This window comes from Triticum urartu, chromosome 7A, assembly GCF_056163025.1.
Source record: "Triticum urartu cultivar PI428250 chromosome 7A, HENAU_Tu73, whole genome shotgun sequence".
NCBI classification, from domain to species: domain Eukaryota; kingdom Viridiplantae; phylum Streptophyta; class Magnoliopsida; order Poales; family Poaceae; genus Triticum; species Triticum urartu.
The window spans coordinates 748,564,283-748,576,617 of NC_141879.1; the positions used below are offsets into that span (position 1 = coordinate 748,564,283).

The 12,335-nt window shown below is 45.6% G+C and overlaps 2 protein-coding genes and 1 non-coding gene across 3 annotated transcripts; 1 reads left to right on the forward strand and 2 right to left on the reverse strand.

The window, feature by feature from the left end:
- Nucleotides 1-1,013: 1,013 nt before the first annotated feature.
- LOC147962754 (protein DMP5-like) lies at nt 1,014-1,949 on the reverse strand. The gene has a single exon (XM_087536177.1). The coding sequence runs from the start codon at nt 1,792-1,794 to the stop codon at nt 1,174-1,176; it is 621 nt and encodes a 206-aa protein (XP_087392303.1). The 5' UTR covers nt 1,795-1,949; the 3' UTR covers nt 1,014-1,173.
- A 5,338-nt stretch (nt 1,950-7,287) lies between these two features.
- TRNAP-UGG (transfer RNA proline (anticodon UGG)) lies at nt 7,288-7,359 on the reverse strand. Its single transcript has one exon. It is a non-coding gene; the product is annotated as a tRNA-Pro (tRNA).
- Nucleotides 7,360-7,452: 93 nt separating this feature from the next.
- Nucleotides 7,453-9,603, forward strand: LOC125523882 (uncharacterized). Its single transcript, XM_048688943.2, has 2 exons — nt 7,453-7,720; nt 8,943-9,603. The coding sequence occupies exons 1-2, from the start codon at nt 7,498-7,500 to the stop codon at nt 9,254-9,256; spliced, it is 537 nt and encodes a 178-aa protein (XP_048544900.2). The 5' UTR covers nt 7,453-7,497; the 3' UTR covers nt 9,257-9,603.
- Nucleotides 9,604-12,335: the final 2,732 nt, after the last annotated feature.

Below are 12,335 nucleotides of genomic sequence, written 5' to 3' on the forward strand. Positions count from 1 at the left end.
AATATTCGGTTGCGCAATGTCAAAAAAAATGTGGACGACATTTTTCTAGCCGCTCTATCATGTGTGACCACTGGCGGAGCTACATGCAACCCTGCAGGTGCCATGCCCCCCCCCCCCCCCCCCCCAGGTTTGGTAAATTTTGTGAAGAAATTTGTTATATGAAGGTGTAGATTGGAAAAATACAGCTTTTGCCCCCTTAGAATTGGACATTTTCTCTCTTGCCCCCCCAACCAATCTTGTGTAGCTCCGCCACTGTGTGTGACCCTATGTTTCTCCCACTTCTGTTCCTCGTCATCCTACTTCTCTTCGGCTCAACCCTGTGGCCCTATGTTGGCTCAACCCAAAGCTCCCAGTGTCACGAAGACCACCCCGAGGTCATTCCTAGCCGGCCATACAACCACCTTGGTCTCGATGAGCAGCCTGTCGGAATTATCCTCCTTGAGCACACGGTGTTCGAAGAAAAGCCTGTAAGGTAAAATAATTCATTTTCTCATTTGTTTTTTGTTGCGATATGGGAGTAGATTGTTATGGGAAGTATTGTGTTTTAGATGAGTTCGTTTGAATCCTCTCCGTGTATCCTTCTCTGAAGAGGAATATGAGATGGACGAAGATGAGGACATTGCCTTGATCATTGCGATGCACATGCATTAGAACAAGCGACCGAAGCATGATGGTTTCGTTGTCGGCTGTGAGGTGATTTGTAGGTTGAGGCAAGATGGACACAATAGACAGATGCTCAACTATTTTGGTGCAAATCCGGTGTACCTAGAGTGATACTTTCGACGCCGTTTTAGGACGGCTCCGGATTTGTTTCATCACATGCCAACATGTTCTAATAGTTGAAGGCCAATTTTTTGGCACCAGTTTTACATCTACGGCGGAAAATTTTCTAGCGCCCCCCAAAACCTTCTCTCTCCTTCCTTAAAACTCTTTCTGAGCACCAACTTTTACATCATGTGTTGGAGATGCTCTAAAAACTATATCTCCATTGTGCAAAAGGGGGTAGAGGCCGGTTGAAAAATAAATAGATTTTGTGTTCATCATCCCAATGATTACAAACCATTGAGATAATAAAAGTCAACACATCTAGTCTTAGTAGTCTACCATCCCATTTCACAGTTTACAAATCATAGGAGGTACATGAAGAACTGACCCCATCTGTATGCTTGCTAATTAGGCAGTGTGATGGCTGGTGCCGATGAATTTTCTTCTGGTGGGGAAGACGCTGAACAGCACGCTGGCGAAGGCGGTGATTCCGAGAGGCAGGTTCCTGAACAGCTGCTGGGCCTCCTCCCCCGCGTTCGGGAAGAAGCAGTTCTGAATCCCCACGTCGGTCAACGCCATTGCCAAGAACACAAGCACCACGAGGACGGCATGAACAAGGTCCTGGCCCCTCAGGCGGCGCTTCCTCAGCTCCGGCAAGATGTCGAAGAACTCCACGTCCTCCTCCCCCTTGGACAGGTTGAGCACGTTGAGGCGGCCGCAGATGGCCACCCCGTAGTACAGCTTGCCGTTGTGGACCAGGGAATCCGTCAGGACGAAGAAGAAGCAGGAGAGGGAGAGCACCACGAGCAGCACCATGGTGATGTACCAGTTGCTGCTGTAGCACTTTCCCCCGTTGCTGAAGGATGATGCCAGCATCTGGTATATCATCACCGTCCCCGACGGCAGCAGCTGCGTTAGGTTCGCCGTCGCCGCCAGAATCGGCCTGTCCACCCCGGCCGCCGCCGCGGGCTTGATGAGCGGCGTGTGCCCCGCCTCGATGTCGTCCACGCCACCGCTGAGTGCTGCCATTCGCTCGGCTCACTTGTAATTTCTGATGCGTACGTGTGTGTGTATGTTTACTAGCCCGGTAGCTCTTGCTGGTGGTGCATTGCTCGCACATTCGCTCTACTACTTGTATAGCTAGCCGTCTGGTGAAGCCACATGACATTGGTACTACCTCCGTCTAGGTGAATAAGTCATCCGCGTAGTTCTAGGTCATCGAGACGGAGGTAGTAGTAATAGTTATTGTCTTATTGCATGCGATTGATTGTTAATTAGTGCTACTTGTACATCGGTTGCGTCGTCAAATTAACTGATGATGCTTCTTCACCTTTGACTTTGGAGAAATTAGGCATATGGATCTGTTCGACTTTCAAGAAATATTAACATGTCCTTCTGATATGAAAAAGAACATGAATATCCAATATCAATCGGTACACACATTGCATAGGATGTACGCATAAGCATCAATGATGATATGCGAACTGGCACTTTATGACTGTGTTGAAAAACTGGATAACTATCCATTTGGATTTCCTAATAGCAAGCTAAGCCGTATTTAGCATTTCAGCATAAATAAGCAGACAATCAAGCAACAAATATAACATACTTGACAATTGACATATAACAACTACGGTCCAACCAAAGAAATATAACAATGACATGGTGTAGTTCATAACACATAACAAGGACATGGTGTACTGCAGTTCATACTTCATAACAACAACTAGCACATAACAAGGACATGGTGTTGTTCATTACATAACTAACACATAGCATCAACTAGCTATAGTACATAACAGCCACACATAGCAACAAGTCACAATCCAGGACATGGTCCAGTTCACTACATAACAAAGCAAAGGTTAGCATCCTGCCAAAGCAACATAATAACTAGCAATTCATAACTTCATTACGTAACTAACAAGCAAAGCTTGTCATCTACGAGGACAATGTTTTGCGTGTGTACCTCCGTGCAATCTCATTCTATATGTATATATGTGCAAGCACATTGACCATTCATGGCTTCATAAATATAATAAGAGTGTAAGCACCCCTAGGATAAGATGAGGGAGGACGCCTCACCTTCAGTGGCGGAGCTTAGTGGAGATCAAGCTGGGCCATCGCCCCCCTACCCAGGAGATTTGTTCATATTATCATAAGTAATTGCCCATAGATTCATAGAAATCTAGCCTAAACCTGATGTTAGTGAAGGAAATATGCCCTAGAGGCAATAATAAAGTTATTATTTATTTCCTTATATCATGATAAAAGTTTATTATTCATGCTAGAATTGTATTAACTGGAAACATAATACACGATGTGAATACATAGACAAACAGAGTGTCACTAGTAAGCCTCTACTTGACTAGCTCGTTAATCAAAGATGGTCATGTTTCCTAACCATGGACAAAGAGTTGTTATTTGATTAACGGGATCACATCATTAGTTGAATGATCTGATTGACATGACCCATTCCATTAGCTTAGCACCCGATCGTTTAGTATGTTGCTATTGCTTTCTTCATGACTTATACATGTTCCTATGACTATGAGATTATGCAACTCCCGTTTGCCAGAGGAACACTTTGTGTGCTACCAAACGTCACAACGTAACTGGGTGATTATAAAGGAGCTCTACAGGTGTCTCCAAAGGTACATGTTGGGTTGGCGTATTTCGAGATTAGGATTTGTCACTCCGATTGTCGGAGAGGTATCTCTGGGCCCTCTCGGTAATGCACATCACTTAAGCCTTGCAAGCATTGCAACTAATGAGTTAGTTGCGGGATGATGTATTACAGAACGAGTAAAGAGACTTGCCGGTGACGAGATTGAACTAGGTATGGGATACCGACGATCGAATCTCGGGCAAGTAACATACCGATGACAAAGGGAACAACGTATGTTGTTATGCGGTCTGACCGATAAAAGATCTTCGTAGAATATGTAGGAGCCAATATGAGCATCCAGGTTCCGCTATTGGTTATTGACCGGAGACGTGTCTCGGTCATGTTTACATTGTTCTCGAACCCGTAGGGTCCGCACGCTTAAGGTTACGATGACAGTTATATTATGAGTTTATGCATTTTGATGTACCGAAGGTTGTTCGGAGTTCCGGATGTGATCACGGACATGACGAGGAGTCTCGAAATGGTCGAGACATAAAGATTGATATATTGGAAGCCTATGTTTGGATATCGGAAGTGTTCCGGGTGAAATCAGGATTTTACCGGAGTACTGGGAGGTTACCGGAACCCCCCGGGAGGTATATGGGCCTTAGTGGAAGAGAGGAGAGGTGGCCTAAGATGGGCCGCGCCCCCCCCCCCCCCCCCGTTGGTCCGAATTGGACAAGGAGAGGGGGCCGGCCCCCCTTCCTCCTCTCTCTCCTCTTTCCCCCCCTCCACGAATCCTATTCCAACTAGGAAAGGGGGGAGTCCTACTCCCAGAGGGAGTAGGACTCCTCCTAGCGCGCCTCTCCTGGCCGGCCGGCCCCCCTCCCTTGAACCTTTATATACGGAAGCAGGGGCACCCCCTAGAGACAAGTTGATCCACGTGATCATATTCTTAGCCGTGTGCGGTGCCCCCTTCCACCATAGTCCTCGATAATATTGTAGCGGTGCTTAGGCGAAGCCCTGCGACAGTAGTACATCAAGATCGTCACCACGCCGTCGTGCTGACGGAACTCTTCCCCGACACTTTGCTGGATCGGAGTCCGGGGATCGTCATCGAGCTGAACGTGTGCTAGAACTCGGAGGTGCCGTAGTTTCGGTGCTTGATCGGTCGGGCCGTGAAGACGTACGACTACATCAACCAAGTTAACGCTTCCGTTGTCGATCTACAAAGGTACGTAGATCACACTCTCCCCTTCTTGTTGCTATGCATCACCATAATCTTGCGTGTGTGTAGGAAATTTTTTGAAATTACTACGAAACCCAACAAATAGTTGCCCCCCCCCCCCCCCAGCCCATTTGCCCCTCCTAAGATGTGTCCCAAGCTCCGCCACTGCTCACCTTTGTTCGAACAATAGCCGTTCCAGGCCATGTATCGGCTTGAGATATCAGCCAGTCCTGGATCAACTGGCATCATTAATTGTTAACAAGATTTTCGTAGACTAGACTTGGGGTTGGATTGAGGTCCTTCTAATTAATTAACGGAAGCTTGCAGGTCTGAACATTGACATATGTTAAGTGAGATCAACTTGGCTGTACTTATTAGCTACCTACGAGTGAGGTCATAATGAAGAAACTCATAACTAATATAAACCTAAGCCCTTTTTTTCCTTGGTCGCTGCTTTTCAAACTGGTTGCGCGGCCGAGCAAGATTGCCCTCGCCCCCCTTCAGCATTAAACGCAACCTCCTCCGCGCAAGGATTCTCCGCTCGGGCTTACTCTCTCCGTTTTAAACTACTTGTCGCAGGTATGGATGTATTTAGATGTATTTTAGTTCTAGATACATCCATTTCTGCGACGAGTAATTTAAAACGGAGGGAGTAGATTGAAACCACGCTGCTCATGAACTGCCGTTGACGGCTGGACCTTGGCGATACGCATCGGATGATGGAAAGTTAAACGATCCTGTTTGGCGCCATAAGCGCCCCTTAGACTAGTTGGCGCTCGCAGAGGACTTGTAACAGGCAGGCCCAGTACCTTCCTTTGAAACACGGGAACGTCAAAATGAATAAAAAGGTGAATATGATATTGCTGGCGCTAATTTCGGACAACCATGGTTCGAACCACGTAGAGGCAGATGCATAGGCCTAGGCAGTAACCACTATGACGTGCTGATTTGGTTGTCCAGTATATCGAAACATTACTATTTGACCATTTGTTTTAGTTAACATATTTACCCTTCCTTTTAGTGAGTAACATATACTATTGTATATCCAACGTAATTAGTATGAAAAATCACGAAATTTGGAGTAAGCTAGCGAATTTGGAAAAAAAATCACGGGCTAAAAAATCTTGCATTTGAAAAAAATCATCGATTTTGAAGAAAAGTTCACAAAATTGAAATAGTTCATCGACTTGGAAGAAAACTTCACAAAATCGAAATAATTCATCGATTTTGAAAAAAAAGTTCATACATTTTGAAGAAAAGTTCATAAATTTGAAAAAAAAGTTCAGATTTTGAATACAGGTCATTGATTTTGGGAAAAAATTCATCGATTTTGAAGAACATTCATCAAATTTTAAAAAAAGGTTCATCAAGTTTGGAAAAAGTTCACAAAAATTGAAAAAAATTCATCAATTTTGAAAATAAGTTCATCGGTTTTGAAAGAGAATTTCACGAATTTGAAAAAAGTTTATCAATTTTGACAAAAAGTCACAAAATTCAAAAAAGTTCATCAATTTTAAAATATATTCTTCGAATTTCAAAAATAATGTCATTGATTTGAAAAAAAAATCACGTACTTCCAAGCAATTCAACAAACCTGGTCGTGCAAAAGGGAAAAACGGAATGAAAAGGAAAAAAAGAAAAAGAGAGAATAAAAGAGAGGAAAGGTTGCACCTTATCGAACCTGCTAGGTGGCGGGACTCATTCTTTTTTTTTGCATTTTAAAATCATAGAATAAAACCTTAGACGTCCCTGCATGGGCTTGGCCAGCATGGGGCGCTGCAGGCGCCACTTTGCGAAATGCATACAAATGGGTGCCTGCAACGCTAAATAGGAAACCCCCCGGTCATGTCCCTTTATCCTCGGCTACTTCGTGCAGGCGTGTTAAAGATGGGCCTTTTGATTTGGTTGGGTTTCACGTGGTCGGGGAGCGGCGGGGGGGGGGGGGGGGGGGGGGGGTGATATTACCAAAATACTCATTCTTTTTCTGTAGACCTACTAATTGTTACCGAGTAAAACAAATTCGTTGGGGCGGGGGCAACCCCCCCCCCCCTTCGTCACTTCAAGAACCATTGGGGCATTGCCGGCGATCCTCTATGCTTCATCACCTGTGTAGCCGTCTACCTCTATCAGAACAAAAGTGTAAGAATGCCTTGATTTTCCCCTTTCATTTGTTGATGCCAGCGATCCTCCTCTGACGCTTCATCACCCGCGTGGCCGTCTACCTCTACCAGAACAGAATTGTAAGAATGCATTGATTTTCCCCCTTTCATTTGTTTATGCAACTCCTATTCCTTCTCTGTTTCCTCTGTTTTCCCGCTGTTGAGACGGCCGGCAACAGAAGCATTGATCATGGCCTCGCCATCGGAGTTCGCGTTGTGGGGGCGTGTTCATTGTCGGCTGCATTATTTGGTGCTGCCGCCGCCACTAGGCCAAGGCCAACATCGTCGTCGAGCCCGAAAACCCAACTCCGGTCGCCGCCCCGGCCGAAATCATCATCATCATTATGCTATTCATAGTGACAACTTCTTCATGTACTACCAATGTGGTCCTTATTACACGTATATATTGTGAGAAAATTATGTTATTCGTAGTGAGAACTTCTTCATGCACTATCAATCTGGTCCTTCAAAAAAACAATGTACTAGTTTTCTTCACGTCCAAAGAAAAAGAAAAGGAAAAAAGGAACGGGGCGTTGCGAGAATCGAACTCGCGACCTCTCGCACCCAAAGCGAGAATCATACCACTAGACCAAACGCCCAACTGTATGCTTAATACCGTTAATCCCTTTACTAATCCTTTGTAATACTACTCTCTTCTTATACAGCGAGGTAAGCAAAGTTGGATCGACCCATGCTCACTTCCAGACCTTCGCTCCCCCCTCCCTTTGAGATCCCCCATGCCGGCGGCGACGGCGACGGCGATATCGCCCTCTCCGGGGGCCTCCGCCGCCAGACGCCAAACCAACCCCCTCCACCGCGCCGCCTCCTCCTCCTCCCCCTCCTGCTTCAACCCGCCGCAGCCGAGGCGGCCGTTCCCCGGAGGCGCCGTCGCCGCCTCCGCCCCCGCCGGACGCCGCGTCGCCTGCTGCAAGGCCGCCGGCCCCTCCGCCGCCGACCACGGTACGTGAGACGCAAAATCACGCTTTGATTATCAAGTCCCAGCTAAGAATTCCTTGCGTGCCGCCTGCCGAATCATTTTCAGCATGGGATCTGTGCTACTGCTACCAGATAGGAATAGGAATAGCTTACTGCCGGATTGACCAGCTGCGCGCAAACTTGTGCTTGCTTGTGTTCATCTTGTTCCGCGACTTCTCGTGAGCAACGCTGGAATTTCACCCCTGTAATAAGCCTGAAACAATCCATACATCTGTGCAGGTGTGCTTCTTGTACTATATCTGTTCAGCCAGCAGTTAGCAACCACATCTCGCCTCTCAACAAAATAGCCAAATTAACGGGGCAAACTCGTGTGCGGTCAGCGATCGAGTTTCATGCCACCCTGTTCCTATAGATAGTCTGCACAAGGTCTTGGCTTTTTGGGTTAATACATTGCTGCTCTAGTACATTTTATTGGTACTGCATTTCACTGCATTTTGTATCGGAACAAGGTCTCAGTTCTGGAGCTATTGCAACTGGAGTACTAGTATGTTACAGATAAGAAGCTCACGTTTCTATCCTCTGCTTCTAGTGTCACAGTGAACTAGTAGTAAGTTTTTCACAGGGTAGTGTGCTGGTGAACTATGTGATGCGGCATGCTTACTCTTAATCCAATCCTAGTGCAACAGAAGGCTGTAGAAGGCATTACCTATTGCCCAGCTGGTGTTGGTTGAATTCTTCACTGCATCCCGATCCTATCTACACAAGGTCTCAGCTTTCGGGTCACATTGTTGCGCTGGTGCATTTTAGTGGTAGTGCACTTCACTGCATTTTCTGTAAGCAAGGCCTCAGTTTTGGAGTTGTATTGCAACTGCGGCAGTATGTCAGAGATGTAAAGCTCATGTTACTGTCCTCTGCTTGTAGTGTCACAGTGAACTAGCAAGTTTTCACACTATAATTAACTAGTAACTTCTGCTTCTCGTGTAAACATACTAATCCTAGTGCAACAGAAACTTGCGGCAGGCCTTAGCTATTGTCGCTTATCTTTGGTCGCTAGCTCCCAATCAATGGCATATGCATATCTAGAATACAGAATTCTTGATTTGCAGATGGTTAACTGCATCATGCACAAAATAGTGTACCTGCATGATTGCCTAGTTGGAGTGTTGGTTGAATTTTTCTTATATGAAACAAGAAACAAACAATCAGGTTCTCTATATTGATCTTGAGTGCCTGTTTGCACTTGCAGTGGGCGATGTGGAGGAGCAGACATGGGACGAGGTCGTCCTGGGGTGCGAGACAGTGGTGCTGGTCGCGTTCTGGGCGCCATGGTGCGGCCCCTGCCGCCTGATGCACCCCATCATCGCAGACCTGGCAAAGGCCTACGCTGGCAGGCTGAGGTGTCTGAGGGTGAACACAGATGAGAACCAGGAGGTGGCCTCGAGGTATGGCATCAGAAGCATCCCCACCATCCTCATCTTCAAGGACGGTGAGAGGAAGGAGACGATCATTGGCGCCATCGCAGACACTGCATTGGCCGCCACGGTCGACAGGTTCTTGTGAGCCTACAGTAGCATGCTGTAACATAGCACATGCTGATTCGAGTGAAAAGATTTTGCATTGAGCCTGGCATTCTAGCTCTGCTTCCATGATTTTTTTGTGAAATCAGACTGAGTTGCATGCAAACGGGAATAATTTGGCATCGCTTCTGATATGATGATCATCAAGCCTGCAAGGGGACGACCAGTTTTCATGGCTGACTACTGTTGGCTGGGCCATATGTATGTTGCTTTCTTGTATATCTGATGGTGACATTTTTCTCGACGATATCTAATGGTGACTGTATCTAGTGCTGCAAGTCAAATCATATATTCATATGTAATGGGCGATTCTAATTCTTTGCTCTTCAATGCCCAAGGGCCTCTTTGATTTAAAGTTTCCTTTTTGCATAAGAACTTTGAACTGCATCATATCGAATTTTCTACATAATTAATTCAACCATGGAGAATTAATTACTGTATCGTGCAATTTTTCTATTTTCGCGTTTTCATAATCTGCCAATCAAAACACCCCAAAGTTTTGTGGCTCCAATTGTAGCGATTTGATCTGCTACTTGCACAATTGTAGTGCTTACATGTGAGCTATACCTCTACTGCAGCGGTGCTAAGAGGGAGAGACAAAATGATTCCTCAGGGGAACAGTAGATGATGAGCACTACTGCAGAGGTGCTTATGTTGAGAATTTATAGAAAAAATGCAATATGAATGTTCCATATGCTTCTCAGATTTCCATATAGAAAGAAAACATTTTTGTGCCCGAGAGAAAAAAATGATTCTCTAAAATAGGAAAATTATGAGCACTAAATTTGTTGTTTTCACAGAAGGCACTAAACATATCTGGGTTTTTTCACAAAATTTACATGTTCTCTTCCCGAATCCTGTGACATACGATTATTATTGTTTTGTTCCGGTGCACCTCTCAATTTCCTCGCTCCTTGGCTTTGACATATGTTCAGAATCACACAATTCATAAAAGTTTGGAGATATCCGGAGGAAGCTCACGAAAGTGCGCCGTGAGTTCGAGCAGGAGAAGGCTAATTCTCTGTATCGGGGGTCATCCAGGAAGGAAAAGGACCTTGCTAGACAGCTTAATGATCTCCTGCTTAAAGAGGAGATTATGACACGCTAAAGATCAAAGGGCAGATTGGCTACATGCCGGTGATCGTAACACCGTTTTTTTTTTCATTCAAAAGCTTCAAGGAGAAAGCATCAGAACAAGATTTTGGTGCTGGAAAATGCGGATGGGGTGATTCTTGACACAAAGGATGAAGCCCGAGCTGAAGTGCAATTTTTTTTACATAAACTTGTATACGACTCAGGAGGAGGTTGTGATTGATGAGGTGCTGCACCGCACCCCACCTGTGGTGACTAGCGTTATGAATGAGAAGCTGATCCGGCCTTTCTGTGAGGAGGAAGTCGAGCATGCATTTTATTTCAAAAAAAAAAAAAGTCGATCATGCATTATTTGCAATGGCTCCATCGAAGGCACCAGGGACCCATGGCTTCAATGCGGGGTTTCACCAACACCATTGGTCTCTGATAGAGGAGGACGTCACACATGCGGTGTTACATTTTCTGAATGGTGGCCATATATGCCGGAGGCTATAAATAAAACGGTAATTGTGTTAATTCCCAAGGTTAAAAAATCCGACAAATATCACTCGGTACAGACCCATCTCTCTTTGTAATGTGATATATAAACTTTACACTAAAGTGTTGGCTAATAGGCTAAGGGAGATCCTTGATGAGATTGTTGCTGAAGAGCAAAGCGCTTTGTACCAGGTAAACTTATAACTGATAATGTCATCACTGCTTACGAGTGCATCCACGCCATGAAGAGAAAGAAGAGTAAGCAGGGCTAATGTGCTGCCAAACTTGACATGATGAAGGCGTATGCTCGCGTGGAATGGCCCTATCTTCAAGGAATCACGCTTCAGCTGGGTTTTTCTGAAGATTGGGTGTCTCTGGTTATGAAGTGTGTCAACTCGGTGCTTTTCAAGTTAAGATGAATGGGGAAGTTCTACCATCATTTCGCCCTTCTAGAGGTATAACGCAAGGTGACCCAATCTCCCCTTATCTCTTTCGGTTGTGCGGGCAAGGGTTAGCATGCCTTCTCAAGAATTATGATGGTGGATGGGTTGACAGATGCATTCGGCCAGGTTTGAAATCTCCATGGATTTCGCATCTCTTGTTTGCAGATGATTGTCTAGTTTTTATGAAAGCAGATTCCAGAAGTGCACACCGACTAAATGATATTTTGCAAGCATATAGTTTGGGCTCTGGTCAGTGTGTTAATAAGGCCAAGAGTTCCGTGTTTTCAGCCCAAATTGTGGGGCATCTATGAGGGCAGGAGTCAGATCCAACTTGCAGATTCATAGAGAAGCTCTGGCAGAGAAGTACCTGGGACCACCAACGGCGACAGGTAGGATTATAGAGCAGAATTTTATTCATTACCGTGAGCAGGCTAGATCCAGGGTGCAGGGATACTGTGAGAAATTGATGTCATGTGCGGCAAAATTGGTTCCCTTAAGGCAGTGATCCAAGCCTTGCTGGCATATTCTATGAGCTGTTTCAAGTTCACAAAAGGCTTATGACAGAAAGTAACAACAGTTATGTCAAAGTTTTGGTGGGATGGATCACTTGACAAGAGGGGAATGCACTGGCAGTCATGGGAGAAGATGTCGATATCAAAGGCGAAGGGCAGGCTTGGCTTCTGAGACCTACAGCTGTCCAATGTTGCCGTGCTTGCGAAACAGGCATGGCGCCTGATTGACAAGCCTGAGAGCTTGCGTGCTCGAGTCCTTAGGGGACATTACTATCCTGATGGAGATTTCTTGCAGGCAGGATGCCCTGCTAGCGCCTCCCTCCACTACGTGGAAGGCCATCATTTACAGGCAGAGAGGTGCTCAAGAAAGGCCTCATCCAAAGAGTTGGAGATGGTTTGACAACGGAAGTTTGGCATGATAACTGGATTCAAAATGCTACTTCCTTCAAACCAGTTTGTAACATGGGAGATGCTCCAGTCCATTTGGTAGTCGACTTGATGATGGAGTCGGGTGAGTGGGACGAGGAGAAGATTAGAA